The sequence below is a fragment of the Mustela nigripes genome, chromosome 13 (assembly GCF_022355385.1).
Source record: "Mustela nigripes isolate SB6536 chromosome 13, MUSNIG.SB6536, whole genome shotgun sequence".
NCBI lineage: Eukaryota > Metazoa > Chordata > Mammalia > Carnivora > Mustelidae > Mustela > Mustela nigripes.
Window position 1 is genome coordinate 5,733,034 of NC_081569.1, and position 23,740 is coordinate 5,756,773.

At 55.7% G+C, this 23,740-nt stretch overlaps 1 protein-coding gene across 1 annotated transcript; it reads left to right on the forward strand.

Moving 5' to 3' along the window:
- The first annotated feature begins 471 nt into the window (after positions 1 to 471).
- On the forward strand, positions 472 to 18,242 carry ANPEP (alanyl aminopeptidase, membrane). The gene is made up of 20 exons (XM_059371578.1): positions 472 to 1,340; positions 1,875 to 2,017; positions 2,130 to 2,269; positions 2,707 to 2,833; positions 2,916 to 3,070; positions 3,293 to 3,406; positions 3,493 to 3,636; positions 3,752 to 3,817; positions 3,958 to 4,023; positions 5,484 to 5,659; positions 5,914 to 5,993; positions 7,206 to 7,342; positions 7,464 to 7,519; positions 8,299 to 8,446; positions 11,646 to 11,737; positions 12,426 to 12,536; positions 12,665 to 12,832; positions 13,638 to 13,778; positions 14,171 to 14,252; positions 17,626 to 18,242. Exons 1-20 carry the CDS (start codon positions 694 to 696, stop codon positions 17,773 to 17,775), a joined length of 2,943 nt encoding a protein of 980 aa, XP_059227561.1. The 5' UTR covers positions 472 to 693; the 3' UTR covers positions 17,776 to 18,242.
- The last annotated feature ends 5,498 nt before the right edge of the window (positions 18,243 to 23,740 follow it).

Here is a 23,740-nt window from a genome sequence, read left to right on the forward strand (position 1 = left end):
CACAGCTGGGAAAAGGTGAAACCTCACCAGCCTCCTGTCTTTAAAAAAAAAAAAAAAAAAGGCAGAGCACCTCCTTTCTTTCTCCTCTGTGTGCTGATAGCTGAGCTAGAGCTTTTTGGCAAGAAGGGGTAAGAGGGGGAACCTGGAAGAACTCCTGCTCTGGAGGAATGCAAGGGACTCTGAGACCCAGTCGCCAGGGCTTGGATTGTCTGGGTGGACCAGATCCAGCCACAGGGGTGACCCATGCCACTCTTGACCTGAGCAGAAACTGACTCCTCTGCATCTCCTATCTCTTCCTGCTCCTGGGAGGTTCTTCCCTGACTCTAACCTCAATCCTCCCGCTTCTGTCCCCACTGTCCCAGCACGCAGGCACATCAGTGCCACCCAGCCCAGCTGCTCCCTCTACCTGCTGCCTGCGCTTCAGCCGTCTTCCTGCAGCCCGTAACTGGACACTGTTTGCTCCCCAGCAGGTACCCTGGCACACTGTGTCTGGACCTCCTCCTCTCTGGAGCCCGAGCAGAGGGTGTCCCTGCCCAGCCTACTGACCTTTGCCTGTGTGAGCCCTGGTTAATTTTTGCCCAGGCTGTGGGCTGTGGGGCTCCTCCCCCGTCCCCTCAGGGATATAAGTCTGGCCCAAGGCTGCCTTGCTCCTCGCCATCCTGAACCTCCCCCAGCCCCCACCCTGCCCTCACCATGGCCAAGGGCTTCTACATTTCCAAGGCTCTGGGCATCCTGTTCATCATCCTGGGCGTGGCAGCCGCGTGCACCATCATCGCTCTGTCTGTGGTGTATGCCCAGGAAAAGAACAAGAACACCGGGAGCTCCGCCGATGGCTCCACAGCAAGCCCCACAAGCCCCACGAACCCCATGAACCCCACGGCCCCCACCACCACTGGGTCCACCACCGCGGCTACCACCTTGGACCAGAGCAAGCCATGGAACCGTTACCGCCTCCCCAAGGCTCTGATTCCCAGCTCCTACAATGTGGTGCTGCGGCCGTACCTCACCCCCAACAGAGACGGCCTGTACACCTTCAGCGGCAAAAGCACTGTGCGCTTCTTGTGCAATGAGCCCACCAACGTCATCATCATCCACAGCAAGAAGCTCAACTACACCAACATCAAGGGGCAGAGGGTGGCCCTGCGGGGCGTGGGGGGCATCCGGGCCCCCGCCATCGACAGGACCGAGCTGGTGGAGCTCACTGAGTACCTGGTGGTGCACCTCCGGGAGCCGCTGCAGGTCAACAGCCAGTACGAGATGGACAGTGAATTCCAGGGGGAGCTGGCCGACGACCTGGCAGGCTTCTACCGCAGCGAGTATATGGAGAACGGTGTCAAAAAGTAAGTAACAGTGGGGTCTGTCTGCTTGGTGGGGGCAGGTACCAGATCGGAGGCAGAGCTGGATCCTGGGGGCCAGGGAAGGGCTTGGATTGCAAGTCTTGGAACCTGGAACCTCTTGCTGGCCCCTGACTCCATTCCAGGTGCTAGGGGAGCAGCCCCTCCCCTGGGGGCTTCTGTAACCCACATTAGGGAGTCAGGGGCGAGTGGTAAAAGAGCCTCTTGGACAGATAGGGAAACTGGGGCTCAGGGGAGAGAAATTTGCTTAAGGTCTCCTGGCTAATACAGGGATGGAGCCTGTCGGGACTTTGACCCTGACTCCTGAAGGAGCTCTGCTCTCCCCGAGGAGCTGGCCTGTCAGGGCCAAGAGTCTGCCCGGGGGAGATGGAGACAGGGAGGGCAAGAATGAGTCTGGAGCAGCCTTTCCCGCACCCCTTCCCCTGCACGCCTGGCAGCACCCTGAAACCCCAACCCCGCCCACCCTCACTTGGCGCAAGCATTCCCCCGGCACAAGCCCTGACGTCCTGGTTTGGGCAGGGTGATCGCCACGACACAAATGCAAGCTGCAGACGCCCGGAAGTCCTTCCCGTGCTTCGACGAGCCAGCCATGAAGGCCACGTTCAACATTACCCTCATCCACCCCAGCAACCTCGTGGCCCTGTCCAACATGCTTCCCAGAGGTGAGTGGGTCTGTCCTGGGGCCACACAGCCTTGGGAAGGAGGCACCCCAGGGCTAGGATTTGGAGCAGGGGAGAGGAGGCATCCCTGCGAATTCTAGTGCTCCCTGCCCAGGCCCCAGCGTCCCCTTCCCGGAAGATCCCAGCTGGAACGTCACGGAGTTTGAAACCACACCTATCATGTCTACTTACCTGCTGGCCTACATCGTGAGCGAGTTCAAGAATCTGGAGAGGATAGCACCCAGCGGCGTCCTGGTAAGGATCTGGACCCACTCGTCCTTCCCCTTCTCCGGGATTAGCCCCAACCCAAGGGATATTCTTGTTCTAATTCATTCCCATCTCTGTCCCTGAGTTGTTAGACCAGTGTTCGAATCCTGGCACTGAGTGTCTGGGACAAGTGTCTCAAGTTTTGGCCCTCAATCTCTGCAGCTGAATGTTCGCTTTCTCCTCATGAAGGGCATTCCCAGCCCTGGGTGTCAGGCAGACAGCGGCCAATACTACTGCTATTCCCAAAGGCTCCTCCCTAGGACTCTGAGCCCCTCAGAGACACCCCCCCCCAACCTCCCCTCTGCTGCCCATGTCCCTCAGTTTAACCTAGTCGGTGCCCTCACTAGCCTGCTGGCCCCTGGGGCCCCGCCCATCTGCACCGGGACCCAGGAGGGGCCTCTGACCTACCTCCATCCTCTCTGCAGATCCGAATCTGGGCTCGGCCTAGTGCGATCGACGAGGGCCATGGAAACTACGCCCTGGGTGTGACAGGCCCCATCCTAGACTTCTTTTCTGCACATTATAATACCTCCTACCCACTCAGCAAATCTGGTGAGTGAGGGGCCTTGTGGTGGGGACAGAAGATGGGGCACCCCACCCAGAGGCCATCCTGCCAATGGCCTCGCCTCCACAGACCAGATCGCCTTGCCTGACTTCAACGCTGGCGCCATGGAGAACTGGGGGCTGGTGACCTACCGGGAGAGTGCCCTGCTGTACGACCCGCTGTCCTCCTCCACTGGCAACAGGGAGCGGGTGGCCACTGTGATTGCTCATGAACTGGCCCACCAGGTAGCCCCCACCCATCCCAGGGAGGGCCGAGAAGTGAGTGGGGTCTCTGGGAGGAGAGGGCACAAGCCCTAGGCAGCTGCAAAGGGAGGAGGGTCCCAGCTAACAGGATAGCGGAGGGGAGTCACAGTGATGCCAGCCAAGTCCCGGCCAGTGCCTGGCACGTGGGGGACACTCGGTGAAGGGGAGTTCTGGGTACTGTGAGTGACCTTCCCTCCCCAACAGTGGTTTGGGAACCTGGTGACCTTGGAATGGTGGAATGACCTGTGGCTGAACGAGGGCTTTGCCTCCTACGTGGAATACCTGGGCGCTGACTATGCAGAGCCCAGCTGGAATCTGGTGAGCCGGGGGCCCCGGGTGCAGCGTCGGCGGACCCCCCACCCCGCCACCAGGCCGGTCTCCTGATGAGCACTGGGGATTTGCAGAAAGACCTCATGGTGCTGAATGACGTGTACCGTGTGATGGCCATAGACGCGCTGGCTTCCTCCCACCCTCTGTCCTCGCCTGCCAGCGAGATCAACACGCCGGCCCAAATCAGCGAGGTGTTTGACTCCATCTCCTACAGCAAGGTACGGAGGCAGCGGCGGGCAGGCAGAGGCAGTGGGGACGCAGCCCACAGAGTCCCGCTCTGGCCCAGTCCTGCTGGCTCAGCCCCGCTTTCTGAGACGCCCTCCCCTTCCCCAGGGAGCTTCCGTCCTCAGGATGCTCTCCAGCTTCCTGACAGAGGACCTGTTCAAGAAGGGCGTGGCGGTGAGTACCCTGGGCCAGCCGTGGGGGTGGGTTTCCCCAGCCCCTGCTGTGTGTCCCCGAGCCCCCGCCTACCCCAGGGGTTCAGTGGGAGAGGCTGGGGAGCACCAGCTTGGCCTTCACCGTGGCCTTTCTTTCCGCAGTCCTACCTTCACACCTTTGCCTACAAAAACACTGTTTACCTGGACCTGTGGAACCACCTGCAGAAGGTCAGTAAGAGCCAGCTGCCCGCGGCCATTTTGGGGGAGTCCTGAGATGCTGTAAGTCTCGGGGAGGGGTAGTTGGCGCAGCACGTGTGGGAGAGAATGTGTCCAGCTCCACGGCTTCCCAGCCCAGGCAGGTCCTCTGAAGGAAGCCTTGGTTGCTCGTCTGTAAAATGGGTGCAGCGAGAGCTCCTCGAAGGAGGTGTTTGGAGACCATGGGTCAAGACCCCAGGCAGGCAGCTTGCCTCCCCCCCACAAACCATAGTGAGCTCCATGGCGGGAGCCCAGGAGCAACCTCATCAGCTAGCCCGCACGGTTCCTGAGTCCTCCCCTGCCTGGAACTTTGGAGTCAGTCATTCTACCTACTCAGCACTCCTGGCTGCCCTGTGCCCCAGTGGGCCCCTCCCAGGCCTGACTCTGCACACTCCGGCACCCCCAGCACCAGCTTTGACCTTTTCGCCCTGCCCTGCTTTGTCTTCCTGTCCCCTCAAACCTCACGCAGCCCTGTCTGTGGGACAGACCCTCTGACCACCCCGCTTCCCCTCTCCTCTCCCTGCCTCTCCTAGTGCTGGAGTCTGCACACTGCCATCTTCCCATCGGTTCCCCTCCCTTACAGCAGCCTGACTGACCCCTCCTGAGTCCCAAGCCCAGTCCAGCAGGGAGGGGAGACCAGAGGCTCGTCAGGGAGTCACAGCTGGGCTCCAGCACCCTTCTGGCTGGTCTCCAGGCCAACTTCTATCTGCCAGGAGCCTGGTTGGGCCCTCTCCCCAACATTTCCCTCCCTGGACCCCCCACAACCTGCTGACAGGGGCACCTCACTGCCTCCACACCGTCTTCCTAGCCTGCTCAGTCTCTCCCTCCTTCCTCTCCTGCAAAGCTGAGCCCTCCTCCATGCCAGGTGCCTCTCCACCTCCACCCCTCCCTCCCACTCCCTCTGTCCCCGAGCCCCCCCTCTCTGCAGCCCCTCCCAGCTCCCCTCCCTGCTCAGCTTCTGCCCTTCTGACACTCTTCTTTCTCTTTCCTGTCTTTATTTTCTCACTTAATAGCAGATGTTAACTTCTTGTTGTTAATTACAAAAGCAACGCATGTGCGCGGTAACAAATGATAAAAACCTGAGAAGACAGTAGAGAGCACCCTAAGCCCGTCCCCAGACCACCCACACTCCCCCCCCCCCCCCCCCCCCCCCCCCCCCCCCCCCCCCCCCCCCCCCCCCCCCCCCCCCCCCCCCCCCGGGGGTGTTCCACTCGGGGCCCCCCCCCCCCCCCCAAAACCCCCCCTCCCCTGGGGCCCCAGAAGGGGGGGGGGGGGGGGGCCCACCTAGATTTGCAGCGCACCAAACGCCTGGCCTTTCTCAGCTGGCCCAGCCCTGGGACCCAGCCAGCTCCTGCCTCCCTGCGGGGTGGCACTTCCAGAGCGAGGCGGGAGGGGGCGCTCCGCTGACCGCCGCCCCTGTGGCTCTGCCCCAGGTTGTAGACAATCAGAGAACCATCAAGCTACCTGACTCTGTGCGCACCATTATGGACCGCTGGATCCTGCAGATGGGTTTCCCCGTCATCACTGTGGACACCGCCACGGGCAACATCTCCCAGAAGCACTTCCTCCTCGACCCCGAGTCTGTTGTCACCCGCCCCTCAGAGTTCAAGTGAGTGGAAGGGGTCACCAACGCAGGTGTCCTAGGGAAGGCTCCGAGGGGCAGTGGCCGTGGCGCCCCTTGGCCATCTCAAGTCCAGGAGTGCTGCGATCCCGGCCCCGGGTGGCCAGAGACAGGCTCTCCCTCTGTGGCCGGGAGGATGGGAGTGCTCGGTGCGGCAGCAGGGCAGACTCAGAGAGCTCTTCCCTGGCCGCGCCAGGAGCTGCTGTCCCTCACCACCTGGTCCCGGGGGGCTCTTGTTGCAGCTACCTGTGGATCGTGCCCATCACGTCCATCAAAAAGGGCGTACAGCAGGCAGACTACTGGCTTCGGGGACATCGACAGGGTAATCCAGCCCTGTCCCAGCAGACGGCGGGCCCACCCTAAACCCCCAGCTCCTGGCCCACATTCTGGGGGTTACAGCAGGACCCGGGGGCAGCTTCCTTTGTCATTTCATTCAACAAATGGAGCTGAGTACTTCGGTTCTAAGCTCTCCTCTGCTGTTGCCCAGCTGTGTGACCCTGGGCGAGTTACCATCCCTCTCTGGTCTCTCTTTCATCATCTATAAAATGGGGCTGAGAACGATATCTACCCCACTGAGTTGTGTGGGGACTAAAGAAGAGAATGTATATGAAATGTTTACAACAGCACATGGCATAAAGTGTGAACAGCCCTGCTGTGCCAGGTACTGAGGAAACCAAGCTCAAGGCAGTTCCTCCTCGGCCTAGGCCAGAACTGCAGATGAAGAGAAGGAAGATAAGCAGCTAGAACTTTCCAGACCTATGTTGAGTACTTTAACAGAGGCATGTGGCCTCTGGCCTGCTGCAGGACGGGAAGCCAGGAATAAGAAAGTGTCAGCTTTGTGGAGAGGTGAGGGAAGGCTTCCTGGAGGAGGTGAGCAGGACCTTAGAGGAAGGGAAAGACAGCCAGGCTCATGGCGGCAGAGGAAATAGCAAGTGCAAGACATAGAGGTAGGAGAGAATGTAAGGACTGTGACTAGGGCAGAGGTGTGCCCTCCAGGTGAGGCAGGTTCCTGAGGTCCCTGCAGGCTGTGAGGCACAGTGGCTGTGTCCTCGGCCAGGAGGAGCTGGGGCAAGTGGGAAGTCGGCAAGGACCACCTCTGTGGAAGGACCCCTTCTGGCTGCCAGAAGAAAGACTGGAAGGGAGGGCTGAGAGGGCCAACCCTGGGTGGGGGGTTGACTGGCAGGAACAAATTGTCTGGGCTTCCCCCTCAGGGACTGGGGCGTGCTGGAGCTGTTCATAAGCCCAGAGAGGATGAGGAGGACCACAGCTTGGGGAGCTGAGTCTGAGTGGCCCGGGGGTATGGGGATGAGATGTCCAGGCAGTGGTCACTGGCCAACCCACGGTAGAGGTTGGCCTGGCAGCCCCGTCCTACACCCCTTCTTCTCTCCTCTCCTTGGCACTGCCCAAGGCTTGAGGGCCAGCCGGTGCCAGGCTGTGTGGGAGGCAGCTCTCGTCGAGGCCTGGAGAGAGGCAGGCCAAGGGTCAGCCTGTGGCCTTCTGGGCAGCCCCACCCAGCTCCGGTCTCTCTCCACAGCCCAGAATGACCTGTTCAAAACCAGAGGTTCTGATGAGTGGGTCCTGCTGAACCTCAACGTGACGGGCTACTACCTGGTGAACTATGATGTAGACAACTGGAGAAAGATCCAAACTCAGCTGCAGACAAATCTGTCGGTGGGTGTCGGCAGCCCCACCCCATCCCCTGCCCCAGGCCCCGGGCCCAAGATGGCGCCCCAGACTGCCGGGCCTGCCCCCACTACCAGCCTGAGGTGACGCCCTCTGTTGCCCCTTCTAGGTCATTCCTGTCATCAACCGGGCTCAGGTCATCCATGACACCTTCAACCTGGCCAGGTGAGTGCCCCCGTCTTCCTTGGGCCCAGCCTGGCTCAGGCCTGGTGACTTCAGCAAGTACTGTTCCATCACGAGAGCTGGTGCTCTTCCTCTCGGCCTTACCGTCCCAGGCACAGGGCGGCGGGCTCCCCGGGCTTCTGCACACCCCGCCCTGGGCCCCCAGATAATCATCCGAGACTTGGTTTGAGTACTTTACCTCAGGCCATATAGGAGTGGCCCCTGAGAGCCAGACACAGGCCCGTCCCCTCTAAAACCACTCTAAACGGGCTTTTCCTGAGGACTGACAGTGGGCCAGGCCTCCACAGTAGGCGCTCAGGGAATCTGGGAAGGCCAGGACAGGAGAGAGGCAGCACCTACTGTGTTCCCCGCAGGTGCTAAGTCAATTTAAGTGATGTCCCCCATAGACACGGACGTTTATGAACCAGATGTGTGCACACGGCCTTAGAGGGAGAGGGGCGGAAGGCGCAGAGGGCCAGACAAATCAGAGAAGAGGTGGGCAGAGCACAGGTTTCCGGCCTTATGAATCTCTGCTCTGTGGCCTTAGGCAAGTCACTTGACCTCTCTGAGCCTCAGTTTCCTCTTCGTAAAATGGGGACAGTATGCGATGGGCTGCGGGTGAGGGCGGGGCCTGAGCTGGCCTCATCTGCGGTGCCAGCGCATCCGTTCGCGGTGAGCACTGGAGCTGGCGTGTCTGGGGCTCTGGGACCTTAGGTTCCACGAAGGGCTTGGAGTTCCCTCCCTGGGGCTGGACTTACTTGAACCCCTCTGTTTGTCCCCAGTGCCCAAATGGTCCCCGTCACCCTGGCGCTGAACAGCACTCTCTTCCTGAACCAAGAGAGAGAGTACATGCCCTGGGAGGCCGCCCTGAGCAGCCTGAGCTACTTCAAGCTCATGTTCGACCGCTCTGAGGTCTACGGCCCCATGAAGGTACAGAGGGGCGTGGCAGGGTTCAAGGACCCGTTGGTCTAGTGCCTGAAATTGCACCATCAGGGAGTTCACGGAAATGTTATCTGGAGTGGTGGACCCTTCAGAATGCCACGACGCCGGGTTCTTTGCCAAGAGCCACCTGGCCAGGGTGGTGAGAGGGATATGGGTTGAAGGGAGCAGGTGCCAACGAGGCAGGTTGGGGAGGGCAGAGAAAGGACACAGACTGCTAGCGAAGTTTGCTGCTTGGGAAGTTAGCACTGTCCGAAGGCACTGAAGAAACCGCTGCTCGGAGCTGGGAAGCCTGCCATTTACCAGCCCTGTGGCTTCAGCCAGCTCTCTTCAGCCCCAGCGCACTGTTCCTCTGTGAAGTGAGCAGGCCCGTACCTGCCAAGCCCAAGGGCGGGGAGGGAGAAGCAGGTTAACAGCTTTGAAGTTGGGGTGATTGGGGGCGGGGTATGTTGAGGCTCTCATGAGGGAAACTCCGCAGTTTCAGACCCCCCTAAAAAAACCACCCCAAACTCTCAATGTCCAACAGTTGGGGATTGGTTAAGTAAATGGCAATATCCATTTAATGGAGTATTACACGGCCATCAGATAATACTCGGAGAAAAGCAAGTGATGACATGCGTGAGGTTGGGTGGGAAGGGGCAGAGGGAGAATCTTAAGCAGGCTCCACACCCAGCACAGAGCTCAACACGGCTCAGTGTCACAACCTTGAGATCATGACCTGAGCCAAAATCAAGAGTCAGACGCTTAACCCACTGAGCCACCCAGGCACCCCTTGAAGACATCATTTTTATTTATTTATTTTTAAAGATTTTATTTATTTATTTGACAGACAGAGATCACAAGTAGGCAGAAAGGCAGGCAGAGAGAGAGGGGGAAGTAGGCTCTCCCTGATGCGGGGCTCGATCCCAAGACCCTGAGACTATGACCTGAGCCAAAGGCAGAGGCTTAACCCACTGAGCCACCCAGGTGCCCCAAAGAGATCATTTTCACATTAACTTTCTATCAGGGTAAATGCAGTATTAGTGTAAATGAGCTTTTAACTCAGGGAAGTGTTCAAGGACATGGAGGCATAGCATCTGCAACATCTTTGTCCCACTGCCACACAGGTCCCAGAATTCACCCAGGTTTAGAACGTTCTAGGTTGGAAATTGTTCCTCAGCGAATTTCAGGGCTTGCTCCACTGACCCCCAGTCTCTCACGTTGCTGTTGAGAATCAGAGCCTTGCTTATTTCTGGTTATTTGAATGTGGCCATTCTCCCCCTTCTGGAAGCCTGTGAGCTCTTCTGTCAGTCCTGGTGTGCCTTTGTGTGGGTCTCTCTCCTCCCCTACCCTTTCCATCCGGGCATTTTGACATTGTTCCCTAAAATGTTTTTCCCCTCCTTGCTGTTTGGTTCTCTTTCTGGGTCCCCTGTTTATCCAACGCATTGTTCTTGCGTTGGCCTGCCTTCTGTCCTGCCCTTAAATTCCCAAGAGCTGCTCCTGGTCCCAGTGTCCTTTGCAAATCTCCGAGTGCTCAGAAGGTACTCATCTCAGGCTTTCACCAAGCTTTCTTTTTCTTCCATTGACTTGTTTCATGAGTCTTCTGTTTGTTTTGGTCTCCTTTAGAGAGATCACGGCAGAGGCTGAGCTGCCCTCTTTGGATTTGAGAGTGAGGCAGTAAAAGGCAATTAGAAGTTCCATGAGGTCATGTTTGTCACCTGCAGGTCTCACTTGGGGGTGACTGGGGCTACGTGACTCCTCAGGGGGACCCTCAAATATTAGTATCCATGGGATGTCTGGTTGGCTCAGTTGGAGACCATGTGACTCTTAATCATGGGGTCATGGGTTCAAGTCCCACATTGAGTCTAGAGATTACTTAAAAAGAAAAAAACAAAAACAAAAACCAGTGTCCAAGAGTGTTCCCCTGAGACCGGAGAGTCATCCTTTATCTTCTTTTTTTTTTTTTTTTTTTTAAGATTTTTATTTATTTATTTGACAGAGAAGCAGGCAGAGAGAGAAGGAGGGGAAGCAGGCTCCCTGCTGAGCAGAGAGCCTGATGCAGGGCTCAATCCCAGCACCCTGGGATCGTGACCTGAGCTGAAGGCAGAGGCTTTAACCCACTGAGCCACCCAGGCTCATCCTTTATCTTGTATAACAAAGCTGTGATGCTCGCTTTTTGGGATTGGGGATGGGGCAAGAAACTGGAAATGTCTCCATTCGGGATATAACCTTTCATCTCTGACCTCTCTCTCTTTCCACCCCACCAATCCTTCCCCTTTGTCTGGTGACCCCTGATTCTGAGCCCCAACCCATTCAGCCTCACCCACGGGGGAGGGCGGGGTTTGCCTGCTGCCAAGAGAGAAGCAGGAGCTTGAGGGTTTCATTACTCCTGCTACAGACCCTGACTCCTTCGTGCCCAGCCCCCGCCTCACCCCTGTCCCCTGCAGACCTGTCCCTCTGATTCTGGGCCCCTCGAGCCAGTGTCGCTTCTGGTGGTGTGTGCCCCGCAGCAGGCACTATGCTGCAGGCGCACCTGTCCCTCTCTCCCCACCTTCTGGCTCCTTGCCTGCACCGGTCCCTCATCCACTCTGGTTTCCCCTCCTGTTTCCTTTGTTCTGGAAGTTTGTTCTTGGACATAAGGCAGGACTCACGTCCCAGTGTCAGGGACAAAGAGCAGTGTGCAGAGTTATAGAGATGCTAGGTAGAAAAGGAAGAAGAAGGGGTAAGCTCCCCAACGTGAAAATCATAGTTTGGGGAAGCACCTGGGTGGATTGTATTTTCTGCAGACGCTGCTGCATGTTTCCTAAGCTCTTCATAAGGGAAGTGGGATACTAAAAAAATAAAAAATAAAAAATTTAAAAAATCAAAAAGAAAATAAAAAAGAAAAGTGGGATACTTAGCATTGGGCAGTGGGGGTGGGGCGAGGCATAACACTCCATTCAGATGTGGTGACCCGGAGACCGGACTGTTAGACTGGGTGAGGCTTTCGGGAGGGAGAACCTCAGAACTGTGAGCTCCAACCTGGGCCGGCCCTGGCCTCTTTGAGCGCTGCGGCCCCCGGGCAAGGCCTGAAGCCCCAACCTTTCCGCCTCCGCTTCCTTGCCCTTCACCCTGGGGACACCTCCCTACCCACGTCAGAGGTTGTGCAGGGCTCCAGAAAAGTCAAGTGTGAGTCTCCCCTTTGAAGCCCTTCCTGTTTTCTTTTCCCCAGAGTTACCTGAGGAAGCAGGTCTCGCCTCTGTTTGATTATTTCGAAACTCTCACCCAGAACTGGACGAAGCACCCAGACACCCTGATGGAACAGTGAGTGGAAGCATTTCCGGAAGTCACGGGCGGCCCAGCTCCCCTGACCTGGGGAGTCCCAAGCGGGGTCCTGCAGTGTCGTCTTCTGGAGGACAGCTCCAGGCTGGACCAGGGCCACCGGCCACAGAGAGAACCCCTCCTAGGAGTAGGAGGCCTGCCCTGAGGCTCTCTGTGGCCTGCGAGCCTGTCTGGCCTCCTTATACAAGGGATCAAACTGAAACTGAGGTCCCTCACTGGCTTGGTCATTTTATTTTATTTTAAAGATTTACTTATTTCTTTTGGAGAGAGAGAGAGCGAGCGCACAGGAGCTGGAGCAGGGCAGAGGGAGAGGGAGAGAGTCCTCAGTCAGCCTCGCTGTTGAGCCCTGACATGGGGCTCTGTCCCAGGCCCCTGAGATCATGACCTGATCTGAAACCGAGAGTTGGCTGTTTAACTGACCAAGCCAGCCGCGCGCAACTTGGTCATTTAGATTCCAGGTGTTCAAATTGGGGCTGGAGCTCGTACTGACCCCTCTAGGTCCCAAGGCACAAAGCGAAGAGGGGGACCCGATGGGCGGAGTGGGTTACAGCCGCAGACAGAGCCCAGGCCCTGCCATCCTCCCTGGAGATGTGCATCAGCAGGGGACTCCGGCCGGAGTCTGGGCCACGTGACCCACGGGCACACTGACCAAGTGTCACCCCCGGCACAGGTACGGTGAGATTAACGCCGTGAGCACCGCCTGCACCTATGGGGTTCCGAAGTGTAAGGAGCTGGTCTCCGCTCTTTTCGCAGAGTGGAAGAAGAACCCCCAAAACAACCCGTGAGTGTGCCCCCTGCTCCCCCCCCCCCCCGCCTTCATCCGCCCCTCAAGCCCACAGCCATGTCCTGGTCAGACCCTCGTCCCACACTCCCTGCGGCTGCTCCCCCTGACGCCCCCACCCTTACCAGGATCTACCCCAACCTGCGCTCCATCGTGTACTGCAACGCCGTGGCCCAGGGCGGTGAGGAGGAGTGGAACTTCGTGTGGGAGCAGTTCCGAACTGCCACGGTGGTAAACGAGGCTGACAAGCTCCGTGCGGCCCTGGCCTGCACCAACCAGGTCTGGATCCTGAACAGGTGAGGGCTGCCGCCAGCCGGGGCTGGGTAAGTTTCCCTCCCCACCAGGAACCAGGATCCCCACGTGCGAGAGAACGCACCAGCCAGGCCTCCGCACTCTCATTCACAGGATCCCCACAAACTCGTGCAGTGGGGTAGTACGTTCCCCATTTTACAGATGAGAACACTGAGGCTCAGGGAAGCAAAACCACTTACCCAAAGTCCAGAAGCTTTAATAAGTCGTGGAGTCAAGAGCTGAACCCGGGTCTGGGTCTCCGTCCCCAGCTTTTAGCTGCTGTAGCTTCTTGGCCTGTGATTGACCACAGCTCAGTTCTGCTCTCTGTCAAGGGCCCTGGGGCAGCTGGACCTGAGTCCTCTCGGACATGCAGCCGGGCACACCTCCAGCTCTTGCACAAGGGCTCCTGGCTCCCACTCCTGGGCCCCAGGAAACAAAAGCCTCTCTCCATGTCAAAGACAAACATAGCCACCCTACCTGGGATAGGGCTCTTGAGCCAGGTTTTTTTCTTTCTTTTCTTCATTTGTCCATGGCCCGTCATCAGATATTTATCAGGCACTGGGGCCACGGGACGCATGACGTTTGGCATAGCCAGTGACCCTGTCAGGGAGACTCAGTATCCCTCCTACTAGAGGGAGGTTGACTAAGGGGTCTTCAAACCTTGGTAGGCCAAAGCGATATGAAGAGGCTTTCAAGAGAGGTGTGGGGAGGGGAGGGTGGGGTCCATTGCCCTCCTGGGTTCTCTCTCTGTCAAATCCTCTGACCAGAGCCCTCGGAGGAGGTCACGAAGTCAGCACCCTGCCCTCACAGGTACCTGAGTTACACCATGAACCCTGACCTCATCCGGAAGCAAGATGTCACCTCCACGCTGAGCAGCATCGCCAGCAATGTCATTGGGCAAAATCTGGTCTGGGACTTCGTCCAGAGCAACTGGAAGCAGCTGTTTGATGAGTGAGTCTGCGGGAGCATGTTAGGAGAAGTGCCTGCAGAGGCTGGGGTGTCCTGGGGGGGGGGCGTGTCTGTGTGAATGGGGCCCCGCAGGGCTGGAAGTTGGGGGACCTGTGGGCACTGCTGAGGAATGCGGGAAAATGAACAGCTCAAGGGGAGTCGGGTGGGGGGCAACACGAGGCAGGTGTGGGCCGGCAGAGGGAAGAGAGTCTGGTTCTCTGCAGAGATGGGGGCAGGGACACTGCGATCAGACCTGTGTGCATGTCCCTAGAGCATGTCATTTCCTTTGGTCTACGAGATAAGGACAGTCGCGGCATGGCTGTGAGGATGCAGTGTCACCGGCCTGTCCCTGAGCATTAGTTCCTGGCCCTTCATGGCTCTTCTCTCCCCCACAGCTTCGGCACTGGTTCCTTCTCCTTCTCCAACCTCATTCAGGCGGTGACCCGACGGTTCTCCTCGGAGTTTGAGCTGCAGCAGGTAAGCAGCCCCGGACCCTCGAGTGGCCCCCAGAGGCCCATCGAAGTCTATTCAGCGAGCGGCCCCTGAGTGTGCTCTCCACACTGCCAGAGCCTTCCTCATTTCCAGGGGAAGGAGGGCATCCGGACTTTTTAAGTGGTGACAGTTCAATCAGAAACATGCATCTGGGAATTCTTGTATAGGCAAAAAGTGAAGAGAATCATATAAACGAACCTCCATGTTCCCGTTACCCAGACTGAGCAATTATCAACATTTTGCTGCTTCTTTTTGGGGGGGTGGATAATTTTCGGGCACAGGTCACTTACATAATTTCACCTGTAAGTGGTTTAGTTATATCTAAAGGAAAGGAATTTTTAAAAGATAATCTCAGTGTCATTAACAGGCCCAAGAAAAATGAACAATTTCTTGCTATCATGTTCCATTCAGGGACATTTAAAACCCTCTAGGTGGCTTCTTTTAAAATTCCTTTTGCAATGATAGATATGCTTGAATCAGAAGCCAAACAAAGTTAACTCATTGTATTAGGTTGATTTGCCTTTTTCTTTTTTCATTGAGATACAATTTATGTAGCACAACACTCATCATGTTAAGTGGTTTTCTGTATATTTACGAGGCTGTACAACCATCACCACCGTCTAGTTCCAGAACATTATTGTTATCCCCCAAAAGAAGCTGTGGCAGTCACTCTTCCTCTGTCCCTAGCCCCTGGCAACCAGTCTCTATGGATATGGCTATTTTAGATATTTCATAAAAAGGGATCATGTAATATGAGACCTTTTGTGTCTGGCTTTCGCCTAGCATCGGGCTCTCAAGTTTTATCCATGTTGTAGCATGTAGCATTTATGGCTGAATAATATTTGTGTGGCTATACCACATCTGTTTATCCACCAATCAGTTGGTAGACACCGGGTTATTTCCACTTTTTTTCTTTTTTTTTTTTAGATTTTATCTTATTTGTTTGTTTGAGAGAAAGAGCAAGTGTGGGAGACAGTACGAGACAGTACGAGCGGGGCTGGGGTGGAGCAGAGGGGCAGGGAGAAGCAGACTCCCTGTTGAGCAAGGACCCCACCCCCAAAATATGGGGCTCCATTCCCAGAACCCTGGGATCACAGCCTTAGCCGAAGGCAGACCAAAACTGAGTCACCCAGGTGCCCCCACTTTTGACTATATGAATAACTCTGTTATGAATATTCATGTACAGATTTTGGAGTGATTGTATGTGTTTATTTCCCTTGGGTATACACCTGGAAGTGGTACTGCTGGATTGTTTGGTAACTCTGTTTAACTTTGAGAAATTGCCAGAATGTTTTCCAAAATAATCGCACCTAATTTACATTCCACCTGCAGAGTAAGAAGGTTCCAACGTCTTTCCGTCTTTGTGGACTCTTAGTATTTTCTTTTCCTTCTTTCCTTTACTTCTTTCCCTCCCTCCCTCCCTGCTTTCTTTTTTAATTATAGCCATCCTGTGGGTGTGAGGTATATGGACTGCATTTCTCTAATGACTAATGATGACGAGCATCTTTTCATGTGCCTATTGGCCATTCATACATCTTCTTTGAGAAATGTCTATTCGAATCCTTTGCCCGTGTCTTAACTGGGATATTTGTCTCTTTATTGTTGAGTTGTAAGAGTTCCTTATATACTCTGGATAGTACGCCCTCACTGGATACCTGGTTTGCAAATGTTTTCTTCCGTTCTGTGGATTGTCTTTTTACATTCTCCATAGTGTCTCTCGATGTCCTGAAATTTTTAAATTTAGATAAAGTCCAGTTTTCTAATTTTCCTTCTATTGCTTGTGCTTTAGGTTTCATATCAGATGCTACTAAGAGTCTTACCATTTTAGCTCTTACATTTAGGACTTTGATTAATTTTGGCTTAATTTTAGTATATGATGTTAAGGTAGGGGTCCAACTTCATTCTTTTGCATGTGGCTATCCAAATGTCTCACCACCATTTGTTGAAAAGATGATTCTTTCACCCAGTGAATGGTCTTGGCATCCTTGCTGCAAATCAATGGACTATAAATGTGAGGGTTTATTTCTGGACTCTCAGTTGTGCATCATTGATCTATCTGTTCATCCTTAAGCCAGTACCACACTCTCTTGATAAGTGTAGCCGTGCAGTGAGTTTAGGAATGTGCGCCTTCCAACTTTGTTCTTTTTCAAGACTGTTTGCCTATTCAGAGTCTCCTGCATTTCTTTGTGAATTTTAGGATCAGCCTGTCCATTTCTGGGAAAGAAGAAAATGCAGTTGGGATTTTGAGAGGGATTACATCGAGTTTGTAGATCGATATGGGAAGGGTTGCCATGGAATAATATTAAATCTTCCAACCTGTTAACACAGATTTGGGTCTATTTGGGTCTTTTTTCCTTTCATTTAGGTGTTCTGAATTTCTTTCAACAATATTTTATAGTTTTCAACTTGCCAGTCTTGCATGTCTTTTGTCAAATTTATTCCTCAGTATTTTATTCCTTTTGATACTATTATAAATGGAACTGTTTTCTTAATTTATTCTTTGTAGGGGCGCCTGGGTGGCTCAGTGGGTTAAGCCTCTGCCCTCAGTTCAGGTCATGATCTCAGGGTCCGGGGATTGAACTCGGCAGAGAGCCTGCTTCCCCCTCTCCCTCTGCCTGCCTCTATGCCTACTTGTGATCTCTCTCTCTGTCAGATGAATAAATAAAATCTTAAAAAAAAAATTATTCTTTGATGTTGCTCTTCCATCTTGCATCCTTGCTGAATTCATTAGTTTTAGTAGTTTTTTGGGGTAGATTCCTTAGGATTTTCTATATTCAAAATCATGTCATCTGCTAATGGAGATAGTTTTACTTCTTCCTTTCTGGATGCCATCTATTTCATTTTCTTGCCTAATTGCCCTGGTTACAACCTCTAATAGTATATCTTAATCTCTGACATCTCTCTCTCTCTCTCTTTTTTTTTTTTTTATAGTGCCATTTATTTGTTGAAACAGCTAGGTTGTTTGTAGTATAGAAATGGCCACATTTAATTTCGCTGATTACTTCCTTGTGGTATCTTATCTGATTAGTCCCTCTCTCCTTCCTGGATTGGACTGAGATTACAATTCAATTAAAAGCTAAGGTTTAACTCAATAAAGAACCGTAGGGTGAAGATCAGAGATGTCCAGGAGCCAGATTTAACCACAAGGTTCTTGGTTTTGACCTCTGCTCTAGATAAAGACTTTATTGGGGGGGGAGGAGGGGAGAGGAAGTACTGGCCCTTCCTCTGCTGGAGAAAGCCTGTGGCTGTGTTCCCAAGGGCCCTAATGTGGGTGGGAGGCCCGAGGCCTGGACAACCCTCTGCTTGAGGCTGTGTGACCGACCCAGCCTGGGGCTGAGAATCCTCATTCTCCCGGCAGCTGGAGCAGTTCAAGAAGAACAACATGCACATAGGCTTCGGCTCCGCCACGCGGGCTCTGGAGCAAGCCCTGGAGAAGACCAAAGCGAACATCAAGTGGGTGAAAGAAAACAAGGAGGCGGTGCTCAGGTGGTTCACAGAAAACAGCTAATAGCCCTTGGTCCTTCGTCACCTGCCCGCCCCCACTTCCCCGCGCGAGTGAGATGCGTGCAGATGTCTGCCCGGTGGCCCGCGGCAGCAACCCCTTCCTGGAGCCTGAGGTGACGGTGTCCTCCCCTCAGGGACAAAGCCCACATTTTCTCTGGTCTGCCCATGGGGCCAATCCAGTGTCCAATGGCCAGACTGTCCAAGCACCTCCCAGCCCCTGCCCCTCGTGCCCACCCCCACCCCAGGCCTGGCAGGGTGCCTGTCCCCTGGGCCCTGGGGCTGATCTCAGGGAAGCCCTGCTCCAGGGCCAGATGAGCAGAAGCCCTCCATGGACGATGGATGGCCTTGGGGGGGTAGCCCTGTGCCCTCTCTCACCTTCCCATAAAGACCCTGAACCTAAAGAATCAACAGGGCACAAGACCTATATATTTTTTTCTAAGAGAAAATGTAAATAAAGGATTTCTAGATCAGTGTCGAGACTCATTACTAAACTAGAGCAGGACTGGGTTTGCACAGCAGCCAGGAAGACAGCGACGGAACCTGGAGTGTAGGGATCCCCAGGGAGCACAGGAGGGGAGAAGAATCCAGAATGCTTGTGTGTCCTGTGGGGTCCGCCTGCGGTGCCTCTCATCCACTCCCCCGTGGCGGCTGGGGACCTGGGTGCTGGAAGCTACGAGGAGGTAGAGGCCAGGCAGCCAGACCCAACGGTTCTCACGGTGCAGTGAGAGAGCTGGGGCTCGGTGCCGGGCCCAGGACAGGTCATGGCGGGGAGGCAGTGTTTTTTTCAGAAAGCAGAAGTTTCCATAGTTGCAGATGCTGGGGTCAGCCCCTGCCCAAGCATGAGGGACAGGGGCAGATGCTGAGTGGGCTTTTCTTCTCGTGGCTCGGTCAGCACACCTGGAACAGTGAGAGAGGGGCTTGGAGGGAGGGCAGCAGGCCCTGGGACCCAGGCCCCGTCTGACCCCTCCCTGGCCAAGGGCCTGTCCCATCTCCTCTCCTGGACCCACGGTGGAAGGTGGGATGTTACTTTGTGAAGTGGCTGTTTTTAAGAGCAGCGCGCAGAGAAAGGCCGGTGCCCTCCAGACTGCCCGGGGTAGCCAGGGGGTCAGTACCTGTTCCGAGGAGAAGCTCTGGGACCCCCATGGCTCCGCGGCCTGCACTGGCCTTGGAGGAAGTTTCTTGACCCATGGAGCCAGGTGGTTGGAAGCTCACCTCAGCCTCAGCCCCCCACCCCCGGGGGGCCCAGGTGAGCACCCCCAGCTGCTGGAGGGCACGTGGGAGGTGACACACCACAGGGCTCCTTGGGGGTCTCCTCCAAGTGAGTCGCTGGGCCTGGAGGCCCGGAGACCAGGGGACCTGGTGTCAGAGCACAGCTTGGCCAGTTTCTTGGGCAACTGACCCAAAGCTCTGGGTTTTGGCTTCCACATCTGCACGATAAAGGTGACAAATCACGGAGCTGGGGTGTGGATCTAAGGACAGTCACGTATCAGGGTATCAGTGGCACTGCCCCCCTTCCCCCCACGGGAGATTTGGGTGTTGTTACCCTTAGCCTGGTCTCCTGGCCTGCGGGCTCCCCTTACAGCCTCTGCTTGGCCTTGGGAGAAGTGGGGGTGGGGCTGGGCCCGGAAGGCGGTCCCTCATCAAAGGTGGTGCACGCCAAGGGGTGAGAGCAGCCCGGGGGGGATGGGGTGGAGTCTCTCCACCAATCAGGAGGCTTCCCTCAGCCCAGCCCCTCAGGGCTGGGCCTTCCTGTCGCCAGTGCCCAGCAGCTGTGGCTGGCACTTAACCTTCTGGGGATCAGATGGCAGGCCCCCTCAGGAGGTCCCGCTGGGGGAGGGCCCAGCCCCACCAGGGTCCCTGGGAGAGACCTGGACTCCAGGGAGCCTCAGCTCTGTGCCTGGCACTGGGCCGAGTGTTTATGCGCATTATCTCATTTGGGTCCCAGCAGTCCCAGGAGATAAGGATTGGTTTTCTTATCTCAGGTTTGCAGATAAGGATACTGAGGCGCAGAAAGAGTAAGTCAGTAGGGCTAGAGCGAGTTGCCGGCTTCTGAGCCGCGCGGAACAGAAGGCCTCCCCCCATCTAGAGCTAGGGCGAGGTCTGTGGCACCCACCTGTTGGGAGCTCCCACCACCGCACGGCTCCCCAGGCTGGCCTTCAGATGCCCTTGTAAGGGCCCATTCAGCCAGAGCTGCCCCACCCCGGTTGAACTGCCAGTTTGCTGTAAAACTTAAATTGACCTTGCCCACCCCCCGCCAGAGGAACTTATATAAAAGCAAGTCTGGGGGGCGCCTGGGTGGCTCAGTGGGTTAAAGCCTTTGCCTTCGGCTCAGGTCATGATCCCGGGGTCCTGGGATCGAGCCCCACATCGGGCTCTCTGCTCAGCGGGGAGACTCCTTCCCCCTCCTCTCTCTCTCTGCCTTTCTGCCTAGTTGTGCTCTCGCTCTGTCAAATAAATAAATAAAATCTTTAAAAAAATAAAATAAAATAAAAGCAAGTCCGGGAAACCAGTCCCAGGTAACAAAATCCAAGTACAAGGGTGGTCAGACCAGGTGGAGGTATTCAATCAGTGGGGGGCGCATACTGTCTCCTAGCAACCAAGGAGTATGGGCCCCGCCCTTTGGGAGCCTTTTGGCTCCAATCCTAACCAAGGTGTGATAGGCTAAATCAAATGTCTACTAGGGTAAATTGTAATTCAACTGGTCACCTAGCATAACTGTGGAGTTTCCTGTGTGTGTTATAATCTCACTGGCCACCTGTGTGTGGCCAGGCCCAACTACGCGGCCTTTGCTCTATAAAAGTCTACAAAGCAAGGAGGGGTCTTCCTCTCTGTAGGGGCGGCTCCGACCCGTCTGCTTGACGGTCGGCCTGATTCCTGATGCTTGGCGCGAAATAAAGCTTTGCTTGACCTTCGCTTTGTAGCAGTCTTGCTTCTTTAATAACGGACCCATTATTGGGGTACCCAATTTTGGGGGGACCCAACACCCTGGGTGTCTGGAGGAAATCAGGTCCCCAGGAATCCAGCGAGGGCACCCAGAGCCCGACGCCCGCCTGCAGAACCTCCCCCAAGTCGCACACACAGCAGGGGCCAGAGTGGAACTCAAGCTGCTCGTCAGTGCCCAGCACTCTGCGGTGGGCTGACTGCTCAGGGCCAGTGGGGAGGCAGGCCCTGGGCAGGGTTGGGGACGGTGGGGGAGGTCTCCCACCTCCCCTTACCCAGGAGGCTTCTCAGGAGGCATGTCCTTTACAGTGAAGGATCATGAGAGAATGTCCGTTCTCCTATGGCTGGGGATGGAGGGGGGTCCCCAGGAAGGTGTGGGAAGACCAGTCGTTCAGGGCAGGCCCCAGGCAGCAGCGCCTCTCCCCTGCCCGGCCCTTAGCAGACAGGCACCGTCAAGAGTGGCACACCCAAGGTGAAGCCATGGAAGGAGGTGAGAGGCAGGCTTGAGCCTTCCCATGCAGAGGCTGAGGACAGGGGTGGGAGATCAGCCCAAGCGCCCCACCCCCGCTCCCGGACCCCCCACTCCAGTTGTACCCAGATGTCTCCCAGGCAACGCTGGCTGCCTCTCCTGCCTTTGCACCTCTCTTGGGCTCCACTGCAGCCCTTGCAGGACGGGGGAGCTGACCTTGGAGCTGGAAGGGCATGGCCCTCTGTGATAAGACCAGCGAGCACCTCTCCCTGTCCGGACAGTGACCAACCCCCCTGGGAGCCAAAGGAAGGAGATGGGCAGTTGTTTAATTTTGCCTTTGGTGCAGATGCTGTGAGACTACGGAGCCAAGACCTTGGGTCTTCTAGGGAAGGAGAGAGCACTGGATAGGGAGTCAGGGGCCAGGCATCCCTGCCTAGCTCGGGGGCTAGGGAAAGTGGCTTTTCTGCCTTGGCTTGCTTTCTCAGCTATGAAATGAAGGGGTGGGGAATTTCCACTGAACCCAAGCCTGTTAAGGATTTTCTAAATCCCCAGGTTTCTAAGTCCCCGCTCACTGCGCTGACTCATGCTCTCAGGGTGGGCCCCGAGAACCAGTGTCTCGGCAGGCAGCCAGGTTAGGGAACTTCCGGACTGCAAGGTCGTGTGGCTCCATTCAGCAATGACTACGTGTCCTGCCTAAGAATCCTGAGGGACTGGGTCTCTTCTCATTTCACAGCTGAGAAAACTGAGGCTCAGGGAGATTTCCGTTTGCTCAGTTATATGTGAGCAAGGGCTGAGTGGAACGTGCTCCCAGGTTAGTCGTGCCCTGTATCCATCTCCTCGATGTATGTAATCATGTGTGAGGTTTTCTGATCCTTCCAACTGCGCCTGGCAACCCCTAGGGACAGGAGGCCCTGGGGTAAGAACCTGAATCCTAAAACGCTAGGGCAAGAAGCCACTTCAGTGGGCAATTAAACCAGTTCCTCTTTTGGGAGATGGGGCAACTGAGGCACGGAGAGGGAGTGACTTGCCTGATGTTACCGGGCACATCAGTGGGTCAGATGGCCGGCCCTATGCGCAGCTGAGAGCTCAGGCAGCTTGTGCTTGGTTTTCCTGCCCCTCCTCGAGCCTGGCACTGTGACCATGGCCTCCCTGCCCGGCTCCTTTGTGGCCATGCAGCCAAAGGGACCACCTGCGCCTCTGACCAACTTCTTCTGAGTTCCCTACCTTCAGTGCCCCCCATCACCTAAGAAAGAGGCCATACGGGGTCCCCACAACCTTGTCTATGAGCTCCTTTTCCCACCCTATTCATCACCTCTGTCAACTCTGGACACGCTGTTTCTTCTGCCTGGGTCACTCCCCACTCACCCTTCTTGGCAAACACCCTTCAATACCCACCCCCGACATCCTGCGGTTCTCCCCTACTCCGGTCAGTAGAGACACCATGAAGTCACCACCACGGTTGGCTCCAGCCCATGGCGGCCATTGTCAATGGACCGCGGGTGGCAATTCTTTTCCTCCAGATTCTGGAGGTGCAGCTTATCCTTATTCAAGGTGGCATTAACACGATCGGGTAACTCAAGGAAGAGAGCGTGGTCAGCCCCACCTCCCACCAGCTGTCACATCCTCTCTGGTCCCTAAGTACCTTATAAAATTCCCATCCTCGACCCGGGCTTTAACGGGTTACTTTCCTCTAATCCAGCTGTTAGTTGGGGGCTGTTTTCTCGCTGGCACTTCGCACTGGGTATTCTGGGCTGAACTGTGTTCCCCCAACATCCACGGACAAGTTCTAGCCCCCAGGACTTCAGAACGAGAATGTATTTGGAGAGAGCACTTGTAAAGAGGTAAGAAGCTCTCATGGTGGGGGGGTCCCCTAATCCAGTATGACTGGGGACCTTACCAGAAGTGATTGAGCCAGGCACACCAACCACAGCGTACCTATGTGAGGACACAGAGAAGGCGGCCATCTGAAAGCCAACCCCGCTGACACCGACTTTGGATGCTAACCTCCTGAACTGTGAGAAGATGGTGTTTCTGTTCTCCGAGCCACCCCGTGCGCACTGTTTCCTCATGGCAGCCCTTGGAACAAATACGCCAGGCCTCACTTGTGGAGGTGAACCATGGTGCATCCTTCAAAAACGCTTCGCCGTAATTGTGAGAGTTCTTTGTGTCAGCGGGGAAGCGTGCAGGACAAGGGCGTGGTGATGGGTTGGAGGCAAGCAAACAGGCTCAAACGTGAACCCCGACTTGTGCCACCACGCACAGCAGGCCAAGGGCAGTCCCTAGAGATAAAGACTTGTCACAGTGGCTTGGGAGGGCGGGGCGGGGGGGAGGGGGTTGGGGGAGGGGGGGGAGGGGGGGGCGGGGGGGCGGGGGGGGGCGGGGGGGTGGGTTGGGGGGGGGGGGGAAGGGGGAGAGAAACCTCTACGCTTGGATTTTGTACTTCTTTTAAAAACAACAAAAATGTGGGCTTGGTCTGTTTTTCTTCCATCAACCTGGATTTTTATTGCCTTTGGAAAAGGAAGAATGCTCCCATCCTGCAGGGACTGTCCTGCTGCTCTCC

What these genes read in the sequence shown, in the direction of transcription:
- ANPEP (XM_059371578.1), top strand. Translation starts at nt 694, where the DNA reads ATGGCCAAGGGCTTCTACATTTCCAAGGCTCTGGGCATCCTGTTCATC. An exon ending in GTCCAACATGCTTCCCAGAG is followed by an intron (nt 2,018 to 2,129) that starts GTGAGTGGGTCT and finishes CTCCCTGCCCAG; the next exon opens with GCCCCAGCGTCCCCTTCCCG. An exon ending in AAGAACCCCCAAAACAACCC is followed by an intron (nt 12,537 to 12,664) that starts GTGAGTGTGCCC and finishes CACCCTTACCAG; the next exon opens with GATCTACCCCAACCTGCGCT.